The following is a 26,333-nucleotide window of genomic DNA, read 5'->3' as shown; positions in this document are numbered from 1 at the left end:
GAGAAGAGAACAGCAAAGAGAGAAGAGAAGAGAACAGCAAGATAAACATACATCTGTCATAGATACACATATCTGACTAAAGTGTACATGTGGAATCTGATGATACAAACTGATGATGTTACATGACAGTTTGAAAATGTAAGAGGAATCATAGGCAGGTTGGAGAATTGTTCATTCAGGTAGGAGTGGATAACTGCAGGATTCCATGAAGACTGGGCAGGCTGATGAGACCACGACAACAGATGTAGTATAAAGCTCTACAGGAAACACACCACTCCAGGCCAGAGATACTCACAAGAAGAGGGGGGAATGGGGGGGAAGGGGGGTGGGACAGTAAAGAGGTAGAACAGTGATGTGTAGTAAACAGTGAGGTGGACTTCACATCAGTTTATAGACTGAAGGACTCCATTTCCCAGAGTTCCCTGCAGCTCTGTGGAGGGCCTGTGAGAGGTGGAGCTGTTCATCTGATGGAGAGACACACCGGACACTGAAAATCGAGCATCGCCAGAGACCTGAGTCACTGACCGGGGAACTACACTAGCGGGACTCGCTCTCTTTTGTCCGGACGACGAGGCGTTGTTTCGGGCTGCGGATCTGGGCCGTGATTCCGTGACACGAACGCCGGTGTTTTGTTGTTGTGTGTCGGGGATGGACGCGGCAGAGTGCGGGGTGAAGGTGATGTGTCGCTTCAGGCCGCTGAACGACGCAGAGCGGACCCGCGGAGACAAATACATCCCGAAGTTCAGCGGAGACGACACCGTGGTGGTGGCGGTGAGTCCTGCTCCCACGGCCCGGTCTGTGTGGACGGAGGCACCGGAGGCACCGGAGGCACCGGTCACACCCTCCGTGTTTCTGTGTGAGTGTGTGTGTGTTAGTGGGTTAGTGTGTATTTGTGTCAATGGAAACAATAGAATCAGTGAAAGAAGAAACGAGTCGTTTCTTTTTGCTGATTATTGATTCCAGCTCTGACGTCATCAGATTGATCAGAATTATTCCTGTTGATGATTGATGGTGACGATTGATGACAGATTATTGATGATTGATGGTGACGATTGATGACATGATGATTGATGGTGACGATTGATGACAGATTATTGATGATTGATGGTGACGATTGATGACAAGATCATTGATGGTTGATGACAGATTTTTGTTGATTGATGGTTGATGGTTGATGTGTTGACAGATTATTGATAGTTGTTGATTGATGGTTGATGACTGATGGTTGATGATTGGTGATTGATGTGTTGATGGTTGGTGTGTTGATGGTTGATGATTGATGTGTTGATGGTTTGTGTGTTGATGGTTGATGTGTTGATGGTTGATGGTTGAAGGTTGATGATTGATGGTTGGTGTGTTGATGATTGATGTGTTGATGGTTGATGGTTGGTGATTGATGGTTGGTGTGTTGATGATTGATGTGTTGATGGTTGATGGTTGAAGGTTGATGGTTGATGATTGATGGTTTGTGTGTTGATGATTGATGTGTTGATGGTTGGTGTGTTGATGGTTGATGGTTGAAGGTTGATGGTTGATGGTTGGTGTGTTGATGATTGATGTGTTGATGGTTGATGGTTGAAGGTTGATGATTGATGGTTGAAGATTGATGACACATGATTGATGGGTTGATGATTGAAGGTTGATGGTTGAAGGTTGAAGGTTGATGGTTGATTTGAATTGGATTCTTCTGCTTCAATCCTTCATGGAGATCACTAATTAATCTGATCTCTGTGTTAATCTAAATAGTTCAAATGTTTTATTTTCTTCTTTCTCTGATCAACATCTAAAATCCAAACCTGACATTAATTAAATCATTTCAGAACAAATAGATGTTTAATAGAGAGAATAAAGCTGATACAGTCAGACTTTAAATCATGGTCTGTAATGACTCTACTCCATGTTTGACCCAGTTCTTTTAACTTGATTCATTATAAATAGTTTGTTCCAGTTCTTTTAACTTGATTCATTATAAATAGTTTGTTCCAGTTCTTTTAACTTGATTCATTATAAACAGTTTGTTCCAGTTCTTTTAACTTGATTCATTATAAATAGTTTGTTCCAGTTCATTTAACTTGATTCATTATAAACAGTTTGTTCCAGTTCTTTTAACTTGATTCATTATAAATAGTTTGTTCCAGTTCTTTTAACTTGATTCATTATAAACAGTTTGTTCCAGTTCATTTAACTATATAAACACAAACTGGTCACTCATTCATTAATAAAAAGAAGCTTGAGTAAAACATCATCAGTCATTTTATAATGTTATGACCGGACTAAGGGCCCCCCCTCCCCCGAATAATCTTTATTAAATGATTTAAGCTTCAGGATGAGCACAGCCAAACAACAAACAGAACAACTAGTCAACACTATTTCTAACTTATCAAACAACAACTAAAGTAAAATACACGAGACCTTCCCTGGCTCTGTGACCAAGAACAAGAGAAACAGGCTCCTCCCCTACTGGTCCCTCTTCCTATACTGGCTCCACCCCCCTACTGGCGCCTCAGAACACATGATGGTTGTGGTTAGTCAGTGGCCACTGGAAAAAGAGAACCCTGCAGGCACCAAACAGACAGACAATAAAAATAATCAATAGTTGATTGCCATTACACGTGGAGCTACTCTCTTGGGAAATATTCTGTCTCCATGACAACGGCAGCCAAAGGTCAACAGAGGTCATGTGATTGACGGCAGAGGATCAATATACACCTATATGCAGGGTTAGGGTTATGCAGAAGTTCACAGATGATACTGCAATGGTAGGTAGGGTGTATCAGGGATGGACAGGAGCAGGAGGACAAGAATCTGGTGAAGAACCTTCGGCTCATTTCAGCTAAAACCAAGGAGATGGTAGTGGATCTCTGGAGGTCCAGGCCCCACCTGCAGCCTGTAACCATCAACAGGGAGTGTGTAGAGGTGGTTCAGACCTATAAGTACCTGGGTCTACATCTGGATCACAAACTGGACTGGTGGGCTAATATAGACTCAGTATACAACAAAGGTCAGAGCCGTCTCTATTTCCTCGGGAGGCTAAGGTGGTTTAATGTCTGCAGGAAGCTGCTGGACATGTTCTACCAGACTATCGTTGCTAGTGTCCTCTTCTACACTGTGGTGTCCTGGGGAGGCAGCACTAAGAAGAAGGACACCTCACGGCTGGACAAGCTGATCCGGAAGGAAGACTCTGTGGTAGGGACAGAGCTGGAGTCCCTGACATCAGTGGTAGCTGGAAGGACCTTGAACAAACTCTGGTCCATCATGAACAATGTCCACCACCCTCTACAGGACACCATAGTCAGACAGAGGAGCTGGTTCAGTGACAGGCTGCTGTCTCCGTCCTGCTCCATGAACAGGTTGAGGAGGTTGTTGTCCCTCAGGACATAAGACTCTACAACGCCTCCCTGTGAGGAACTAACTGGACCGTGGTCATATATACTGTATATAGTTTTATTATTATTATTTGTAGTAGTCGTAGTATTCTATTTATCTATCCAGGTCCAGATGAGGCCGTCGGTGATTCACACAAAAACTGATTAATTCAGTAAAACTCTTTATTATGGTCTGTCTGTGTGTTACTGTGTGTTACTGTGTGTCTGTCTCTGTTAGTGTGTGTGTGTGTTTACTGTGTACATGTCCTCCATCGTTCAGCAGCAATCATCTTTCTTCCATCTGGTTGGTTCTGTCGCTTTCCCGTCTCCCAGAGGGATGCAGTCGCCATGGTAACAGGCAGCAGAGATCAGTTTCTTAATGTTGGTCCACGTCTCTGCTCTCTGAGCTCCAGGTTTATTCTCCGCTGAGACTTTAACAAACACAGAAATGATTTCAGACTGAAGGAGCTAATGAGATTTGGACGGGTTCAGACTGAGGAGAACAGGGTCAGGAAGGTGGGATGGTGAGAGGTCTGGAGCTCAGAGCTGCAGCTTTAGTGTTTCTTACAGTGACCTTTCAGACTTCAACATTTTTCATACGTGTCGACTCCGTTGGTATCATCTTCCATCATTTCTTCCGTCTGGACACAGAGAAAACATGTTTGATCCAGTAGTTCTCTGTAGCCCAGTCAGTCTGTTGGTTTTCTTCATATTCACTGAGTCGTACTTTACATCGATGTCTGATTTAAATCTGAGACGCTGAGAAATTGCACATGAACAGATTCATGTGCAGATGGTTGATCATCACTGAGTGAAGAGCTTGGAGGAACCTGATATGTTATCAAAACGTAATGTATAATATATACATATACTGCATTTAGCAGTCGGATTCAGGTGTGTTCATTACCTCCAGCCAGCTCCATTCAAGGAGTTGGATTTACGTGATTGTAATGAACAGTGGTGGAGAGGGACAGCAAATGAGGTGAAGACGAGCAGCAAAGAGCCTCAACCATGTGATCCATCAGACGCCACTCGACTCTAAAGTGAAATGATTCCTGCGTTTGTCTTGTTTCAGGGGAAGCCGTACGTGTTTGACAGAGTCCTCTCCCCAAACACTGAACAGGTTCAGGTATACGACACCTGCGCCAAACAGATCGTCAGAGGTCAGTTCAACACGGTTCTCTTCAGTAAATGTCTGTTGTTTATTCCTTTATTATGTTTTGTTCTGCGTAGGTTTCATCATGTTCAGACTGAAGGAACAAAGTGTTTGAAAGGATAGATACAGGATTATTTCTCTTCATCCTCACAATCTCAGTTAAACATCATGACATGGGGAGACGAGGCCTGAGGATCAGCAGATCATAGATGTATTTGTTTTAACGTGTTGTTTGTTTTAACGTGTTTGTTTTAATGTGTTGTTTATTTTGATGTGTTGTTTATTTTTGACATGTTTGTTTTGACGTGTTATTTGGTTTGCTGTGTTGTTTATTTTGACTTTTTTGTTTTGACGTGTTGTTTGTTTTGACGTGTTGTTTGTTTTGACTTTTTTGTTTTGACGTGTTGTTTGTTTTGACGTGTTGTTTGTTTTGACTTTTTTGTTTTAACGCGTTGTTTATTTTGACTTTTTTGTTTTGACATGTTTGTTTTGACGTGTTGTTTGTTTTGACTTTTTTGTTTTGACGTGCTGTTTATTTTGACTTTTTATTTATTCTGACTTTTTTGTTTTGACGTGTTGTTTGTTTTAACGTGTTGTTTATTTTGATGTGTTGTTTGTTTTGACTTTTTTGTTTCGACGTGTTGTTTATTTTGACTTTTTTTTTTTGACGTGTTTGTTTCGACTTTTTTGTTTTTGTTTTGACGTGTTGTTTGTTTTGACTTTTTGGTTTTGACGTGTTGTTTGTTTTGACGTGCTGTGTTGCTGTCTTCCAGATGTGTTGGGAGGATACAATGGGACCATTTTCGCTTACGGACAGACGTCGTCAGGAAAGACTCACACCATGGAGGTCAGTCTTCAAACTTCTATCGAGTTTATTTTAGGTTTTTCTGTCGTTAATCTGAAGTGATAATTATTTGGGGGTTTTCAGGGGAACCTTCATGACCCTCGTCTGATGGGAATCATCCCTCGTATCTCCAGAGACATCTTCGACCACATCTATTCCATGGACGAGAATCTGGAGTTTCACATCAAGGTGGTGATGAGAACATTCACTCATTCATTGAATTTAAACCTCCATATTTTCTACATATTTGACATATTGATGCTGGTATTTTGATTCATAGCCCAGACTTCCACTGGTAATGGTATTATATTCATAAAATGAGTGTTAGTAAATGTCAACAGTAATCAGTAGCATCACAAATAAACAGAATAATATGATGACAGTAATGATTTGTATTTCCTCTGGAAAAACAGAAACAAAAAAACGCTAACCCTAACCCTAACCCTAACCCTGACGCTGTTTAATTAATATCACATTCCTGGCATTTAGAAGTCACCTTTATGTTGCTTGTGAAGGCTCCATTAAAATGATGAGGGTTTAGGTAGAAGACATTTTAGACATTAAACGGACAGAAGCTGAACAGTGATGGAGTTTAGCAGGTTTAAGTAAATCTATGAGTTAGCATCATAGCAATGGAAAGATATCCAGAGTAGAAGATAAAACTAACTGAAAATTCACCAGTATTTATTCATGTTGTCGCTCTTTATACAAAACAAACTGTCCAGCCTGTAAGTATAGAATCAATCTGTATACAACTCATATACCCCAAATACTACCTATATACTCCTATAGTACCGATATATTCCTATTCTACTAGTATACTCCTATACTACTGATATATTCCTATACCACCTATATACTCCTATACTTATATATACTCTTATACTACCAATATATACTCCTATACTATCTATATACTCATATTCTACCGATATACTCCTATACTACAATATATATTCCTATGTTACTAGTATACTCCTATACTACCGATATACTGTACTGCGTTACAGATATACGCCTATCCAATTGATAAACTACTATACTACTTATAGACTACTGAACTACTGATATACTCCTATATTACAGATATACTTGTATCCAGTTGATAAACTACTCTACTACTGATCAGAGATTGCACTTGTCTGTCATTTTGACTGACAGGGTCATAAAAATACCGTCATAATCTATCACTTAAATTTTTTAATTAACTAAAAATTAGGGGTGGGACTCGATAAAAAAAAAAAAAATGTGTCTAATTAATTAGAGGCTTTGTAATTAATTAATCTCGATTAATCACATTTTAATCCAATAACAACATTTGACCCAAAAAGCAATTTTTTTTTTTATTTAAATGGATTTTAGTGCACGACTGAATCAGACAACAGACAGACATGAATATTGTAAAATTGAGCTCTTTTAACGTCTGGAAAAATGCATTTAATTGCATTTCAATTCAAAACAGTAGAAAAAGAAAGAAAATATCCCTGGGCAAAACTGAACAGACCTAAAGTTAAAGGGCCATTTTAAGTACTTTAAGTTCTTTTTTAGAACAGTATTGACTTTAAATGGTAAAACACAAAAGTTCTCGGACCGGGACTGCTAGTGCTAACAGCTCAGAGATGGTACTGTAGGGTTGAAGTGCTTTGGTGGTATGCAAACTTTTTTTTTTTTTTCCCACAATTTGCACAAAACTGTGTTAATTGCAATCTGTCAAAATGACGGATGGCCTTCAGATTTTTCCGTCAGTTTTAAAAAAATGGTCAATGACTACTGTGCTACTTATACACTACTGTACTACTGATATACTCCTATACTACAGATATACTTCTATCCAGTTGATAAACTACTATACTACTGATATACTATTGTACTACCTATATACTCTGATACTACAGATATACTTCTATCCAAGTGATAAACTACTATACTACTTATATACTACTGTACTATTGATATACTCCTATACTGCAGATATACTTCTATCCAATTGATAAACTACTATACTACTGATATTTTACTACTATCCAACTGATATACTCCTATATATACTCCTACACTACAGATATATGCCTATACTACTAGTATACTTATATACTACTTCTATACAACTGATATGCTCCTATATTACAGATATACTTCTGTAGAACTGATACACTCCTTATTAAAGTCCTTACTCTTTATACAGACTATACTGTCCAGCCTGTGAATACAGAGTTAATCTGACATGTGATCACATTCTGGGCTTCTTTCAACCTCAGAAACCAGTGATGCATTCATGGACCACCTGCTCTCCTTATGTTCTCTGTTCACCCGCTGGTTTGTTCCTGTGAACACTTCATCAGCTCCTTTCTAATTCTTCACTGACATTAACAAACAAGTACAACAGTAAACCTGTGACCCAGTAACAGAGAACAGGATTCAGTAGTACAAGAGTTGGCAATAAAACTCTTCATCGACTCCATTATCATCAGAAATTAATACTGTATGTATATATATGTGTGTGTGTGTGTTGCCCACAAAGACACACTTCTCTTTATATAAAAAATATTTTATTCAAACTTTTTGGGCAACAGTGTGTTGTGTGTGTGTGTGTGTGTATATATATATATATATATATATATATATAGATATAGATATATATAGATATATAAAGATAAGATAGGACTTTATTTATCCCCATGGGGAAATTACAGTGCTACAGCGGCAGGGAACAACAGTGCAAGATACAAAAAATGGAATAAGGTAGACAAGAGAAACTATATAAAAGTAAATACATTATGGTACAAAAAATATTTACATATTGCATCAGGTTTTCAGTAGCTAACCAAAAACTGAAAGAACCAACTAATGTAAACAGAGGCTTGAGGTGGTAAGGAGGATGAATATACACATTGACATTCATGAATATCATGAATAAAACAAACTCCAGTAGGAGCTGCACCAAGTATTGCACCGAAAAGACATGAGGTAGTGACAGGGATGAGGTGGTATATATTGTGCTCCTGTATGTATATTCTGGACTGAATCATGAGTTTTTGGTCGTATGAAACATTTCATGATAAAAATCTACTGTATGTGTTAATATACATGTATGAACATGTATGTTGACATATTATTAATATGTATATGTATGTACTGTGTTCCTATTATAAATCATCTACATGTGGATCTGTCTCTGTCTGCAGGTTTCTTATTTTGAAATCTATCTGGATAAAATCAGAGACTTACTGGATGGTGAGACTGACATATTTCATTTTGTGTATTGATGAACTTTAACTGAGATGTGCTGATCAATGGTTTCATGTTTCAGTGTCAAAGACAAACCTGGCTGTTCATGAGGACAAAAACAGGGTTCCCTTCGTGAAGGTATCTACATCCTGTCATGAACTAAACTGAAGTTTGTCGCAGTCTCAGTTCTTTGTTCATGTGTCACTGTGTTTGTTGTCAGGGCTGTACAGAGCGTTTTGTCTCCAGTCCTGAGGAGGTGATGGACGTCATTGATGAGGGGAAAGCAAACAGACATGTGGCTGTCACCAGTGAGTCTCTACCTCTGCTGACAATAGTACTACTGTAGTACTGATATATATAAACTATACTACTACTGTACTACCGATATATATATAAACCATACTACTACTGTACTACCGATATATATAAACTATACTACTACTGTACTACCGATATATATAAACTATACTACTACTGTACTACCGATATATATAAACCATACTACTACTGTACTACAGATATATATAAACTATACTACTACTGTACTACAGATATATATTAAACTATACTACTACTGTACTACAGATATATATAAACCATACTACTACTGTACTACAGATATATATTAAACTATACTACTACTGTACTACCGATATATATAAACTATACTACTACTGTACTACCGATATACATAAACTATACTACTACTGTACTACCGATATACATAAACTATACTACTACTGTACTACCGATATACATAAACCATACTACTACTGTACTACAGATATATATTAAACTATACTACTACTGTACTACAGATATATATAAACTATACTACTACTGTACTACCGATATATATGAACCATACTACTACTGTACTACAGATATATATTAAACTATACTACTACTGTACTACCGATATATATAAACTATACTACTACTGTACTACCGATATATATGAACCATACTACTACTGTACTACAGATATATATTAAACTATACTACTACTGTACTACCGATATACATAAACCATACTACTACTGTACTACAGATATATATTAAACTATACTACTACTGTACTACCGATATATATAAACCATACTACTACTGTACTACCGATATATATGAACCATACTACTACTGTACTACTGATATATATAAACTATACTACTACTGTACTACCGATATATATATAAACCATACTACTACTGTACTACTGATATATATAAACTATACTACTACTGTACTACCGATATATACAAACTATACTAATACTGTATTACCGATATATATATAAACCATACTAGTACTGTACTACCGATATATACAAACTATACTAATACTGTATTACCGATATATATAAACCATACTAGTACTGTACTACTAATATATATAAACTATACTAGTACTGTACTACTAATATATATAAACCATACTACTACTGTACTACCGATATATATAAACCATACTACTACTGTACTACCGATATATATAAACTATACTACTACTGTACTACCGATATAGATAAATCATGCTACTACTGTACTACTGATATATATAAACTATACTACTACTGTACTACCGATATATACAAACTATACTAATACTGTATTACCGATTTATATATAAACCATACTACTACTGTACTACTGATATATATAAACTATACTACTACTGTACTACCGATATAGATAAATCATACTACTACTGTACTACTGATATATATAAACTATACTACTACTGTACTACCGATATATGCAAACTATACTAATACTGTATTACCGATATATATATAAACCATACTACTACTGTACTACTGATATATACAAACTATACTAATACTGTATTACCGATATATATATATAAACCATACTACCGACAGTTCAACACCTTGTGCTGTTCTTGACATTCGTTTGAGTTGTTCCTAAAGCGTTTTTGTCAGGCTGCATCCTGCTGGGGATGGCTGCTACCAGAGTGTCATTGCTATGGGGTGAAGGAGACTGAGACCTTCATGTCAGAGAGGTTTACAGATGTGAATCAAACGTCTGCTTCTTCTGCTGAAGTGTTTGTTCATGTTGTTCCTACAGACATGAATGAGCACAGCTCTCGCAGTCACAGCATCTTTCTGATCAGCATCAAGCAGGAGAACGTGGAGACGGAGATGAAACTGTCGGGGAAACTTTACCTGGTTGACCTGGCAGGCAGTGAGAAGGTTGTAACCCTAACCCTACATCTCCTCATTACATATTTTAAAAGGTTTCAGTTTAATTGTGTCATTTCTGCTTTTAACTCATCAACTGTGACCTGGTAATAAAGCTCATAGACAATTACACAACAAAGAACCATCAGTCATGATTATTATTCAGTTATTCACAAGCTGACACTCAACCCTTCTCTCTCCTTTCCCTCACCTGTTCTCTCTGTCCTCACCTGTCACTCACCTATCCTCTCTATCCTCTCTGTCCACTCTATGGACCTGTTCACACCTGGCATTAAAGGTGTGAATGTAAACTCGTTGCATTGAGGACTCTGAGACACATATGACCACATTTCTTTATCAACCTGCAACTCAACTTCTGCCTCGTTCTTTTTGTTCTACACTTTTAAATTCTCTAGCGATTAGAGCTTTAATGTCATAACGTCAGTAGTTTTTGGCTTCAATCATGGACCAGCTGAGCAGCTCCAGTAAATGCCATTATAGAAAATGGTAGCTGCAGAGGAGTCTCACGTGTTTCAGATTAAGTGTTAGTGAACTGCCCTCTAACGTCAGAATGTTTGTATTATTTCGTGCTAACAGGAAGTGAGGTCCAATCACAAGGGGTCACTGGAGACACATGTGGAGACGTCAAGTGTAAACAGATGTGTCCACCTGTGATTCCAGCTGTGACCAGGAGTTTTTGCTTGCTGACACTGTAATCATGCTTTTGGTTGTTCAGGTGAGTAAAACAGGAGCAGAAGGTGCCGTGTTGGACGAAGCAAAAAACATCAACAAGTCTCTCTCTGCTCTCGGGAACGTCATCGCTGCTCTGAGTGAAGGAACAGTAAGTGCTCAGTTTACTGTCTAATTTAGTTTTATTTTCTTCAGCTTTGTGTGAACTTGTAGGTAATCTCTCAGGTAAACTCTCAGGTGAGAAGTGATCAGACATTGTCACATTGGTCTGTTTGTAGAAAACTCACGTCCCGTATCGAGACAGCAAGATGACCCGAATCCTGCAGGACTCTCTGGGAGGAAACTGTCGAACCACAATCATCATCTGCTGCTCACCCTCTGTTTACAACGAAGCTGAAACCAAGTCCACCCTCATGTTCGGCCAGAGGTAAAGCAGCACATCTGAGTATTTACAGTTGAAACCAGATGTTTACATACACTGTGTTAAAAGACACATAAAGCTTTTTTTCCCTCACTGTCTGAAGTTAAACCAGACTAAACGTTTTTATTACTTTCTTCAAAGTCAGAAGTTTACATACACAAAGATTACTATGTCTTTAAACAATGAAGAGCTTCTGATAGGTTAACAGACAACATTTGAGTTAAATTTTTTTTTTTGATAGATAGGTTTTATTTGTCACATGCACAGTTATACATAGTACAATGCACAGTGAAATGTACTTGGAGGCACACTTGTGGATGTATTTTAAGGCTACACCTCAAACACACTGCTTCCTTGTTTGACATCATGGGAAAATCAAAAGAAACCAGCCAAGATATCAGGAAGAGAATTGTGGACCTCCACAAGTCTGGTTCATCCTTGGGTACAATGTAAAGATGCTTGAAGGTGCCACGTTCATCTGTTCAAACAATTATACGCAAGTATAGACACCATGGAAATGTCCAGCCATCATACCACTCAGGAAGGAGACGAGTTCCAGGAGACGTGTGAATCAACCCCAGAACAAAAGCTAAAGACCTTGTCTAGATGATGGCTGAAGCTGGAAAGAGAGTGTCATTCTCCACAGTGAAACGAGTTCTGTACTGACATGGACTGAAAGGCCACTCAGCGAGGAAGAAGCCATTACTCCAAAAGCAACATTAAAAAGACAGATTACAGTTTGCAAATGCACACAGGAACAAAGACCTTAATATTTGGAGACATGTCCTGTGATCTGATGAAACTAAAGAGGAACTGTTTGGCCATAATGACCATCGTTACATTTGGAGGAAAAAGGGGGAAGCTTGTAAGCCTGAGAACACCATCCCAACTGTTAAGTATGGGGGTGGTAGCATCATGTTGTGGTTAGGGTTCATGTGTCTTTTAACACAGTGTGTGTAAACATCTGGTTTCAACTGTAGTTAGCTGCCTTAACAACTTATTGTAGAAGAGCACGACTAAGGCAAACTCCTTTCAAAAGGAGAAACCTTGAATAACAAGGGAGGTGGACTGAGATTCAATCTGCCATCAATTTACAACACAGTCTTAACATCTGTCCCCAAGAAGTTTCACCCCTGTTCACACCTTTAGACCAGAGCCTCTGAATGATAATGGTTCACAGGAAAAGGGGACAGGGTCAAACAGTCTCTTCCATCTACATGTGAGTATGGTTATCAGACGCAATCGAGTTTCTGATGGGTAGCATCCACGGATGTTCCTATTTATACCTCCCTACCAGGCCTTTAGACCTAAAGAAGCTTCTTGGATGAAATGTCTTCCAGAAACTCTACCAGTCCAGTTGCTTTTCTTTAATGTTTTTGGAAGAAACTTTGAACAGACTCAGATCATGTGGAAGAGAGGAGACTAGAAACAAGACTGACTAGAGCCTAGTCCCATAAATCTGTTCTTAAATTACTGATTGAGAAAAGTTATTTATTATGAACTGATCTGACAGAAACAGACGGTTTTATCCAGACAACTGGACCGGGTTAGGGTTAGAGCTAGAGCTAGGGCTGTGTAGGTCAACACTGAGGAGAACGAGTGACTGACAGAGCAATAACCAGACTTCTGGGGTTGTTTTTTGTCCCAGTTTGCTTCAGCTCTTTCAGCAAAAGGATTTGTTGCTGATGTCTTGATAAACCCATTCTCTGTGTTTGGTTGTGTTTCAGAGCTAAAACTATCAAAAACACAGTGTCCGTGAACCTGGAGTTGACCGCTGAGGAATGGAAGAAGAAGTATGAGAAAGAGAAAGAGAAGAGCAGGACTCTGAGCATTGTGATCCAGAAACTGGAGAACGAACTGAAACGCTGGAGAAAAGGTAAAAAAAATCTGAATGTGAGTTTGCAATAGATCTGATTTTGACCTTCATCACGTTGTGTTGTTCCAAAGTTTCTTCATGTCTGACTCAGATGTTCACTGGTTGTATGAAGTGCTGACTGTGTCATTCTCTGTTTGCTTGAATCCATCACATGGAATAAAACCAGAGCAGTGTTATTTCTAGGTTGAACCTTTGCTAATTTCTCCAGGTGAGTCTGTACCTGTGGAGGAGCAGCTGAGCAGCAGAAACAAGAAAAGCACCATTGAGACTACAGCAGTGATTGACAGCTTGGCTCCACCCCTGGTCCCTCTGTCTGAAGAGGAGAAGACGCAGTACGAGATGCTGATCACCAACCTGTACCATCAGCTGGATGACAAAGTCAGTCTGATCTGTTCCAGCCGCTGGATGTCGACATACTTAAATGTGAAACATTACAAATGTGGCGTTTTTTTCAGGATGATGAGATCAACCATCACAGTCAGACATGTGAGAAACTCAAACAGCAGCTGATTGATCAGGACGAGGTGAGTGTTGGCAGGGTGATCTCACTCAACATCTGTTAGTCTGCCAACAATTAACTGTTGTCCCTGCATAGCTGCTGGCCTCCAGCCGTCAGGACTATGAGCGGCTGCAGGAGGAGCTGTCCCGGCTGCAGAGGGACAGCGATTCGGCTAAAGAGGAGGTGAAGGAGGTGCTGCAGGCCCTGGAGGAGCTCGCTGTTAACTATGACCACAAGAGCCAGGAGGTGGAGAACAAGAATCGCTGCAATGAACAGCTGAACGAGGAGCTAGCACACAAAACTGTGAGTCCACATCCAGGAAGGAGGGTGAATAAATGAGCATGGGAGGATTGGTTGATGTTTGGTCCTAGGATGGTAGTTGAGGTTGTTGATGATCTGGTCCCACATATCAGTCTTGTCTTGTGTTTCCAGGTGAGTCTGGAGACTGTCCAGAGAGAGTTGTCTCTTCTGCAGGAGGTTAGCTCTCATCATAAGAAGAGGTCAGCAGATATAATCAGTCTGCTCCTCAGAGACCTCAGCGACATCGGCAGCGTCCTCGGTACCACTGAGCTCAAAGCTGTGAGGCTCCTACTCATTTTCCTCTGTTCACATTTCCCCAGAGTCTGTAATTAACTCCATATTTACTGTTATTATGTATACTATTTACTATTTAGTTCTGTTGCATCAGTTTTAGCTCTGGTGAAGTTGAATGTTGACCTCTCAGAGTCGTAGTTTATTATGTGTGTGTCACCGTCAAGATCGACTGAAGCTCTTCTGTAAATATAAAAACCATCGACAACAGACATGAGTCAGAGAAGGGTCTGAAAACACACTGACCTGTTGTCCACCACCTTTACTGAGTCAGTTTGTCTGTCTTCAGATGACCGAGGTGAGCGGAGTGATGGAGGAAGAGTTCACCACAGCTCGTCTTTACATCAGTAAAATGAAATCTGAAGTCAAATCTCTGATGAACCGCAGCAAACAGCTGGAGGTCAGCCTGACGGAGAAGAGCTGCAGGATGGAGGCCAGCGAGAAGGAGCTCAGTACTTGTCAGCTGCTTGTCTCTCAGGTAAAAGACATCTAGGACTTTTTTGGACGCGCACCCCCTTCTGTGTCCTTACCGGGTTGACGCACTCCCAATCCCCCACACCTTAAAAGAAAAAAAAAATGCAGCAAGCTTTTTTATAGCCATATTAAAGGCGGCATGTTTAATCATGCTCAAATGACCAGAACACACATATGACAAAATAATCATGACCACAACAATACGCTCTCACATTTGAATTAAACTGAAACACTAACATTTTCAATATAATGCAACAAAGTTCTGCGATGGACTGGCGACCTGTCCAGGGTGTACCCCTGCCTCTCGCCCGATGACAGCTGGGATAGGCTCCAGCAGACCCCCGTGACCCTTAACAGGACAAAACGGGTATAGAAGATGAATGAATGAATGAATGCAACAAAGTTACGCACAAGCTTCCACTTATAAGAGCAAAGAGGATGATGACAGGCTCAGAGGCTGAAAGCAGATAAGTTGGGGGAAATGTTAGAATATTTTCAGCCGCGTTAAACAAAAATTGCAGCAACTTTAGATGACTGTGGAGCTAACACAACCTGTCATCAGCTCTTTTTCTTCTCCTGGATCCATTGCATTTCTCTCCTCTGTTGCCTCCAATTCCAGAGAAGAAGATAACTTCTTCTCCACACGAGCTGCCTCTCGAGTGACTAGTAAAAGACATCTAGGACAGGCAAAGGACATCTAAGACAAGTTGTTGTTGTTGTCGTTGGTGCAGCTCCAGGCAAAGCTGGTGTCTCTGACCGACGACCTCCAGAAGGTGGAGCAGAAGAAGAGGCAGCTGGAGGAGAGTCAGGACACTCTGATGGAGGAGGTTGCAAAGCTCAACGCTCAAGGTCAGGGAGGATCACCGTGGTTACAGGAAATGCTGTTGTCTGATTGGCTGAAAACAGCTTCATTCAATAAAAAGATCTCTGTTTATTTGAGTGTTCAGGTCAAATGCATGAGGTCACAGTGATGGACAAAGAGAAGGAACACATGAGCAGACTGAAGGATGCTGTCGACATGAAGGTGATCGAAGTCCTCCAGACTGTTTCACTAATCTACTGATCCTCCATCAATGATCCAGATATTTGTAAATGTATCCTGCCAACACGGAGGATACATGATACATGATGCATGATACATACATGATAAACACATGATGCATACACGATATATACGTGATTCATACATAATGCATGATACATGATACATACATTATACACTCTAGGGGTTGTACCGAATAGTTGACTAGTTGACTTCACTGCTGCGCCATGACACTATTAGTAGGAGGTCAACTAGTCACCAATCACGTGACAATAACAACATGGACGCCTCCTAGAAGACAGGTGAGGAGCCCAGTGGGTCATTGGTTCATCAAGTGTGTGTAAATACTTCACTAAAGATGAAGCCCATACTACCGTGACATGTCAGTCCTGAAATACAACTAAAGTACTACTGCAAAAAGAGATTCTAAGGCTAACGCTAGCAGATGAACAGACCAAATCCTCTGGACAGCAGTCAGTTAACACCTTCACCAAATGTGCTGTGGTAACAGAAAAAAGGAAGCTACACATCAACTATTTATTAGTGAATTTCGTTGTCTAAAGTTATTAGACTTTTAGCTAATGCGGAAAAGGCTTCGGAGATACACCACTTTTGTCTTTTATCCCGGCTACATTATATTATCTTACAACACACTGTGAAGTACTATTAAATGCTACTGACAGTGCCGATTTATATAGGCTATACATATCTGCAGCATACGTATTGATAGGTTCATTTGTTTATGTTCAGTTCAGTTGTGTTCTATTATTTGACATTGTTGCTGTGGTTGTAGAGCATGTTTTTTTGTCCTTGATGTCAGTTTATGCACCACGCCAGAGACGGGTTAGAAGTGTCAGACTGACAGTAGCCTGTGTAGCTTGTAGGAGCTTCAGTTATGCTATAATGTATAATGTTTTCAGGTCAAGAACATAGATTTCATTCATTTCTACTGTGACGTCATCGACTAGTCAACGTCGACTCGACTTCCACCACGTTAGTTGACAAATCTGAAGTTGTTCAACCCCTAATACACATGATACATGGTACATACGTGATACATGATACATACGTGATACATACATGATACATACATACATACATACAAACTGACAGCTCACTGTGTTCTATAGAGAACGCTGGAGGAACAGATGGAGAACCACAGAGAGGTTCATCACAAACAGCTGAGCCGGCTGCGAGATGAGATTGAGCAGAAACAGAGAGACGTGGACCAACTCAAAGAGTACGTTGGTGATCAGAGATTCAGACGTTCTGCTGCTTCAGTTACAGAATGAATCTGTTGTCTAAGAATCAGTTGTTTGATTAAATGTTTTTCTTAGTGTGAATCGGGCTCTGCAGCTGGAGAACAGGAAGCTTCATTTGGACTTTGACAAACTAAGAGCGGAGGACCAGAACAAAGACCAGAAACTCCAGAAGCTGCAGTAAGTTTGTTCCTATGTGCTTATGTGTTCATGTTTTCATTGAACCATTTCTTAAACTGAGTTCAGATGTGAGTTTCATGGCGTCCTTCGGATTATCAGTGTGTGTCAAACTGTTAATGTCTGTTTGTATGATTCAGGTTCCTGAATGAAAAGAGGGAACAAGCCAAAGAGGACTTGAAGGGTTTGGAGGAGACTGTGGTACAGGAATTCTTTAATTCCATCATATCAGATGTTCATGTTCAGCAGTGACAGATCTGAGATCAGCTGTTATTCTGCTTCATCCAACAGGCCAAAGAGCTGCAGATGCTCAACAACCTTCGTAAACTCTTTATCCAGGACATTGGCACTCGAGTCAAGAATGTAAGAAAAATGCATTTTTAGCTGATCAGTTGATCAATTCATTATCCTGAGAGGCTCAAGTTTATGAATTTTCTAATTTGAACACAGTGTGTAACATCTGACTACCTCTGAAGAAAACAAACAGGAAACCAAAAAGCCAAAAAGTAGAGCTAGCTCAGTAAAGGTTTGGTCAGAAGCTCCACTCATTGGAGAACAACTGTTTTATTTTTTGTGCACAGAATGTTCAGACCTCATATCGTCATCCATCCTGATCAATCTCATCTCACCTGTTCACCTTTGAGTTCCTGTGATCACACCTGCTATTACATAGATACACAGCCTCCTCATCGGTGTTGGGTATAGTTACTTTGGAAAGTAGTTAGTTAGGTTACAACATTACCATCAATTAAAAGTAATCTGTTACGTTACAGTGTTACCTATAAATAACAGTAACGCGTTAGAGTACTCATGCGTTACCAAAAATTAAAAGCCGCTTGCAGCGCCTCGCACATGCTGCAACTCAGCGACACACAGCCTCCTTTAAATGCACCGAGAAGTCCTGACAATGAATAACGTCATTCATCCAACCAAATTAATTCTGCAGGATAACAATACCAGGGTGATAGAGTGGTGCTTGGATACAAGATGTTTTTTTAAAATTGGAAGTGGAATTTTTTGCGGTCAACAGAAGCTTTTCACCAACGCAGAGTGTGCTTTTTACCGTTATGTTGTTCTTGTCCTTTTTGCTGGCGAATTGAAAATAATGTGCGTACTTCCACGATTCAAAAGCTGTCCTCTCTGCCATCTTGCCGGCGGTTCGAAAACACACACACACACACACACACACACACACACACACACACACACACACAGGTAACGTAGGTCAGCAGGGCACAGACGCATCATCACAGCGCTGCGCCTCTGCTGACACATGTGGCACAGTACTGTCTGACAAAAAGCAGGATGTAGTCGGAATTTTTAATGCACTTCTTAACGCACGAAACTAACGCGTTACGTTACAAGTTACACGAAAAAAGTAATTAGAGTTACTTTGTAATGCGTTAACCACAACACTGCTCCTCATACTGAATCATTTCCAGAGTTGATTCTAGTTCAGATTAGTTTCTAGTTTAGTTTGGTTCTCAGCTCCAAGGCCAGAATCTTTTAAAAGGCTCTCATTACTAATGAACAGACATCACTGATTCATGTGATCATTTCTACTAGTGGTTGAATGAATGAGTTAAACTCCTCTTCCTCAGATCAGCCCTGTTGAGTAGGTGGTCTTTAATGTGACCCAGGACTCATTGTGTGTTCACACTACCAAAGGAAGGAGGTCACATGTGTCCCAGACCACCTCCACACGTGGACTGACACCAGATCAGTGTTCACACCTGGACCTGTTTAACCTGGACACTATAGACCAGATCAGTGTTCACACCAGGACCTGTTTAACCTGGACACTAGAGTCCAGATCAGTGTTCACACCTGGACTCTAACCTGGACACTAGAGACCAGATCGCTCAGGATAGTATGTGTTTCCAGAGATAAACCTGAACATAGATACCGAATTTTTATTTTCTGTTGTAAACAGAGTTCAGAGAATGACAGTGATGAGGCTGGTGGTAGTCTGGCCCAGAGACAGAGGATCGTCTTCTTGGAAAATAACCTAGAGCAGCTCAGCAGAGTCCACAAACAGGTCAGTGATTATACCAACACATGGTCACTAAGCCCTGCCCACCTCAACCTCTGTTGTCTCATCCTCTCATCCTGTCTCATCTGTTACAGAGTATTTTCTTATTGAAACCTTTGTGTTCTCCAGCTGGTTCGGGATAATGCTGACCTTCGATGTGAGCTGCCCAAGCTGGAGAAACGTCTGCGAGCCACAGCAGAGCGAGTCAAAGTTCTGGAAACTGCCCTGAGGAACGCTAAGGAGTCCGCAGTGAGGGATCGCAAACGCTACCAACAGGAAGTGGATCGCATCAAAGAGGCGGTCCGCTCCAAGAATGTGTCCAGAAGAGGACACTCTGCTCAGATTGGTGAGAAACGCTGATCATAGCCCACAACTAGACATGGAGCTCACTCCGGTTTAACGTGTGATCCAGTGTATGAAGAAGCCAGCACTAACAGCTGATTCACCTGTTACCTGTTTCCATGCAGCCAAACCAATCAGAGCTGGACATCAGCACCATCAGCATCCATCCTCTTCGTCCTCCTCGTCCTCCTCGTCCTCCATCAAACCCACCATCAGGGGAGGGGGGGCGGCATCTAGTCCACGTCATCATTCCCCCCGACAACAACCTCCTCAACATCCCCATCAGAGCCACAGCAAGTAACTAACGCCGGCTCCAGGTGAGTTTCACTCTTAACTCTGATTGATCTATTACATGGGTTATTATTTGATATAAACTTTAAATATAATTACATTAAAAATGTACAGTAGAACCAAATATGGACAAACCTTTTTTTCTCAAACACTGGGTCGGCTGTCTGGTGTCAGTTTATATTTATCATTGTTTATGACTGTCTCTTCACAGGCAGCAGCTGACTCTGGATCAGTTTCCTTCTCTATGAACTTTCCTGTTTACACCACTCTGCCTTTAGAACCGACTCCTCATTTCCTCATCAACAGCCAACAAGTGCTTCTTTCCTCTGACTCTGTCTTTTCTTTGTCTGACAGAAAATCAGTCCACACTGGTGCTTTGAGTTTTATTACATTAAACTTAAAAATGTAAAACGGGTTAAATGTAAAATGTATGTACTTTTGTTTCTGCCTCCAGTTTACAATGATAAAAGTAAACGTACAACACTGACTGGGGAAAGCCGTTCAGAGAGGGACTTCAGTTTTAATTTAAATGTCGTCACGTTGGTTTGAAATCAAATTTGGAGTGATTTATATCAGGATGAAAGTATTTATTCAGGAGTAGCTGCAGTTCAGCTCCCTAAACTCAGTTAATCAGTAAAACTTCTCATAATTATCTGTTTGTATGTGAAAGACAATTTTTCTCCCATGTAAAGTTCACTGGAAAGATAAATTAACAATTATCACAATATTCTTAAATAAAGTCTTTTGTTCAATGTTAGGAAATATCATAGATTTTAGGAGAAAATATCCAAAGTTAAAGTGTTTTTGTAAAGGTTTTTAAAATATGAATCAGTTGTAACTTTACAGGAAAAGAAATGTAGTATCACAGATAAGCGGGTTTTCTATTACCTTAAAGTCACGTTATGGTTATAACGAGTCATATTCTCGACCGTTTTCTGATTAAACTATTCCTGAATACAAATATTAGACATTATTATAAGACTAAACCCAAGACTTCTGACTGATATGATATCACCATTTTAATAGTATTCATACATTTCTTATAATATTCTCCTTAGGACTGATGGACTTTTAGTTTCAATAACAATTGTCACGTTTGGACGTTAAAAGCCATAGTTATAATTTTATCAGTAATTAAAATGGCATCATGTAAAAGAGATTTTCAGGCAGTATTCTCAAAGTATTTGTACTTTTCCTTTTCTGAATGTTTTATCGCACTGATGCTGATTGTGTATTTATTTTATATATTTGATATTTATGACTTTATAATTTATTTTCTGTGTTATATAGGACAGTGTTTATCAGTCTGTGGCCTTTATGTTTTCACCAGCTGTTGTTGTTTGACCTGCAGTAACGTGTAGACAGTCGTCTTTACATGTCTGACACCTAGTTGGACTGACCATGACGGATGTATTATTATTATTATCACTATTCTTGTGACAGTATTGTGCATCACTGCTGTATATTGTGAACAGGAAGTAATGACATGTCGCTGATCATTCAATCAAAACATTGGGTTTTCTGCAGGTTTATGGGCACCTTATTTTAACTCCTTCCACTCCTGAGACAGCTGTAAATGATATATATTGATCATTCGTAATTTGGCTTTAACAAACTGTGCTGTGAGCAGAATGAGACATTTATTATCGGTTGTGTAAGAATTAGTTGTATTTTGTGACTAGGAGCTGGTTTGTGTATTAAAACTGACTGTAAGTTTCATTCAAGTCCTGCTGACATACAAACAAATGCACAAGTATTACAACAGTAAATGAAGTGTTACTGATGTGGTTCAGACCGAACAAGTTGTTTCCTTAGGATTGATTGTTTCTACATGAACATTGGCTGAATCCAATGAAAACCTTTCAAACTGAGTAAGTCACGAGGACCCAGGACAAATGAACCAACTTTAGGATCAGTCAGAAATTTGATTTGAGTTGATGAAGATAATGGAGACGATCCACAAAGAGAGGCAGAGGAATAAAATGACCTGTCATTGTTCTGTAATAAATATTCTTCATGTCTTCTTTTTAGTCTATTTTGTGACTTAATACTTTACTAAACCACCTGATATTTAACAGTTATTTACTGTTTGAACCGAGTATTTGTTGGAACCATGAGAACTCCACACATTAGTTCATTGTGTTTTTAATATATAACGTTTAATCTGTATTGACAGTCACACTGATATGACCTGCATCAGGCCAGCTGACAGTCTTGCCTGGGCCCGGGACGAGATAATCTTAGATGCCCCCCCCCCCCCACACACACACACACACACACACTCCACTGTGACTCTCTCTCTCTCTCTCTCTCTCTCTCCTCTCTCACCGGTAGCCTGACTCTGTCCCTCCGCTCTGGGACAGCGGGCCCATCCCGCATCAGTCTCTCTGTCACCTGACTGCAGCTGGATCTCTCTCCTCTCTGACGGAGCTACCAAACTCAACTGTTTCTGTCAAAGATAACGTGTTGTGTCAGGCTTTTATACAAGCTAATGGACATTAACATTAGAGCTACGTTACGTTACAAGGCTGGTAAACATTGGCTGCGCTGTTTCTAACCTTGCTCTACGTTCACTTTACTAGTCCCAGCTTCACCGTCACCACCTTTTTTTAAATATTTGTTAAGAAAAACTTTAAGGCCTCTCTTTTCTTCTTCTCTTCTTCTCTTTTCTTTCCTTTTCTGAGCACCGCACTTATGCTGACCGGACATTTTGAACGTACTGAACTTCAAATCAAACGGCAACGTCAAATTTTGATCAGTGGCCAAACCATTTTTGTGTTGGGGGTGGGGGGGTTCTTGACCACTATTTCAAGGACAATTAAGAAGAAAACAAATAAAGTTTATTTTTTTTTTGTTACTCAAATATTACGTATTTTTTTCCACAAATAGGCCTATTTTAATTTTTAATTTTTTTTTTTTATTATTCCATAATTTAATGAGGGCCCAGTTCTGCCCCCCCCCCCCCCCCCCCCCCGGGCCCGGGACAGCAGAACCGTTTGCCCCCCCCTACCGGCGGGTGTGCCTGCAATACATCCACCCCACTTTAGATATCATTTTGTCCCTGTCACCTCTTACAGTTTCAGTTTCCAGTTAGACTGTCAAAACAGTTAAGGAGTTTGTTACTGAAAGAAGTAAAAGTAGTTTGCTGGTCAGAGTTTTGATTCTTTAGATTTCTTTTTATTCATTGAAAATTTTGGTATACTGGTGTTTTTACCTTGTTAAAGGCACAGTATCGCCTAAGAAAAACAACATGTGTGTTGATCTGCTGCTGGTTTTCAACCCTCTATGATAACACACACTGCTTCACAGTCTGGCAAAGACCTCTCGACATTGCAGAAATCCAATAACATCTAAGAGCAGAAAATAACACGACAGCCAGCTGTCGTGTTGAGAAAGAGTCCTCAATATTTTTTGCTCTCAGATGTTAGGACCTCCTGTCCTCTGGGTGGTGGTACAGGTTCAATAACAACCTCCAGATTATTGAACAGTTTCATTCTCAAAGCCTCCAGTCATATGAACAATTCAGTATATTTGATATTGATTGTTGAGAACAGACTCTTGATTGGGTTCTTTGACTCAGTCTGTTCATCTTTGTTTTTAAGCATTGCTGTGGTGGAAACAATGACAATAATGACTTTTTCTTCTTTTCTTAGCAGGTGTTGGTCTGTTGCTTCTTGTTATATTATTTGTGAAGTTTGAACTTTTTAAGACCATGTTCCCCTAACCCAGTTAAGAAAAAGGATTCACTCAAACAACATGTGAAACATCACCTTGTCCATGTAAGATTATGTCAGTTTAAGCTCCTCCCCTTCACTCACAAGTTCCAGCTGAAACAAAGCAGCTGCTGCTGATTTCAGGTTTGACTGAAGGACACAATGGACCACATCATTGCATTTTGGAGCAATAAGGGACATTTAGTTTCAACCTGCAGATTCAGGGCTGAATGCAACATGCAGCGGACGTTGGGACGGTGGAGAAAACATGAATCAGTCCTGTGCTCATAGAAGATTCAGCTCCTACAGTCATCTTCAGAGACTGCTCCAGGTTTATCTTACTTTACAGAGAGTTGTGGAGAGGAACCGAGAGCTGCAAGGATTTACGTGTTGGAGAACACAAAGTCGTTTGTGGGTGAGAGGACACTAACTGTCGGATCACTGCAGGTTGGCCACAGCCTCAGAGGTATGTGCTGCATGGTTTGATGTTCATTTTCATGGTGGGCACATTTATCTGGTGATAAACCCTGAGAAATGTTTGTTGAAGCAAGGACAGACTTTGTATTAACTGACAACTCACTAGTTAGTTCAATCTACTGGAACAATAACTCCTCAGCAGGTTGATAATTCTTTGTTGAAGTGCTTTGAAACTGTATAAACTGAAAAAAAAGTAAATCCAAGTTTCAGTGATGAAGTGACAAAACTGGAGATAGAGAGATAAATAGAGATCACAGTTCAATAAACAATATAATAATAAAGGATTCACTGTATAAGGTCTTGTTTAATACAGCAACACATTCAATAATTCTACAGACTGTCACAAGAAGGCGCTGGTAAAATGCAGCCAAGCATGTTGTGGCTACATATTTTAATTTCTTTACTTTTACGTAGATAATGCTAAAGGTAAGTTAAAGTCAGGTTCTGAACTCCATTTGCTTTTTGTAAACAGTTGAAGTCAAACAGAAGAATCTAGCAAAACTTTGATTTCTGTGATTCCACTGATGCTACAGATCAAAAACTGTTGTCTTTAATCCTTGATTCAGTTCTCTGGATAAACCCTCAGCCAACATTTTTACCAAAGGAACAGAATCGATGTAGATTGCTGTTTGCTATATGGTTTACTGTCTTTCATATATAATTAATTTATTCCAATGATCTACTTGGTTGTTTTGACTTCATATTTCAAAATACGTGATATAAAAACGTATGTCATGATGATGCTTGGAACAAATGGTAACGCCACACATGGTCATGTACATTTTTAACCTGAGCCTCCTTTCATGGAAAACATCAAGTGTGGTTCTATTACCAAGTCACTCCAGACCTGTGGCTTTAACTTCTCACCCAATGAAGACCATTGAGAGGATGATACTGACCCATCTCCGACCCCTGGTGAACCTGAAGCTGGATCCCTGCAGTCTACATATAAAGCAGGTTTTAGGGTGGGTTAGACCATCATCTATCTGAACCACAGATCCCTCCTACACCTTAAGGAGCACAGGGGCACTGAGGTTCATGTTTTTAAACTTCCTTCCACATGATACAACAGTTGCTACTCAAGAGGAAGCTAGAGGGAGCAGGGCTTAACAGCCAGTTGACCGCATGGACCATCGACTACCTATCAGACCACAGTATGTGAGGCTTCATAGCTGTGTCCGATTCAGCACTACAGAGGACAGTACTCTCATTATTTCTCTACACCATCTGCACATTGGCACTTCAGTACATCACATACATATACAGAAATTCTGGAGAGGTGGAATCACAGAGGTGGACAAAAAAACTGGACAAACTGGTGAAGAGGACCAAGTCCATCCTGGACTGCCCTCTGGGCTCTGTGTAGCAGACAGCTGAGGGGAGGACATCTGTCGGATACTTTTGGACCTTGGGTAGCTCTATCCTCTAGAGACAACAGAAGAAAGAGCTCTACCAGCCATCAGACTCTTTGACGTCAGCATTCCTTAGCTCTGAATGTTTTTGTGGCTGCGCTTCCATTAGAAAACAAAAATTTCTGAGTCTGATCTCATCTCCCATCTGAGAGCTCTGATGTGTCCTGAACATTTAAAACAATAATTTATTAGTTATACATTTGTTTGGATAGGAGTTAACAATAAACAAACAACCTTTGTCAAA

At 39.9% G+C, this 26,333-nt stretch overlaps 1 protein-coding gene across 1 annotated transcript; it reads left to right on the top strand.

Annotated features, from left to right (window-relative positions):
• Window positions 1–362: 362 nt before the first annotated feature.
• On the top strand, window positions 363–20,977 carry LOC311488453 (kinesin heavy chain-like). The gene is made up of 26 exons (XM_084545169.1): window positions 363–771; window positions 4,441–4,528; window positions 5,295–5,368; window positions 5,450–5,554; window positions 8,551–8,599; window positions 8,676–8,731; window positions 8,814–8,901; window positions 10,681–10,805; window positions 11,530–11,634; window positions 11,762–11,910; window positions 13,632–13,780; window positions 13,989–14,158; window positions 14,236–14,304; window positions 14,376–14,582; window positions 14,712–14,858; window positions 15,160–15,348; window positions 16,076–16,193; window positions 16,292–16,368; window positions 17,517–17,626; window positions 17,724–17,825; window positions 17,963–18,023; window positions 18,114–18,185; window positions 19,756–19,860; window positions 19,984–20,200; window positions 20,322–20,513; window positions 20,699–20,977. Exons 1-25 carry the CDS (start codon window positions 649–651, stop codon window positions 20,495–20,497), a joined length of 2,931 nt encoding a protein of 976 aa, XP_084401295.1. The 5' UTR covers window positions 363–648; the 3' UTR covers window positions 20,498–20,513; window positions 20,699–20,977.
• Window positions 20,978–26,333: the final 5,356 nt, after the last annotated feature.

The sequence above is a fragment of the Chelon labrosus genome (genome assembly GCF_963514085.1).
Source record: "Chelon labrosus genome assembly, chromosome: 5".
Lineage (NCBI taxonomy): Eukaryota > Metazoa > Chordata > Actinopteri > Mugiliformes > Mugilidae > Chelon > Chelon labrosus.
The sequence above is the reverse complement of the archived record's forward strand: the minus strand, read 5'-3'. Positions and strand labels throughout refer to the sequence as shown.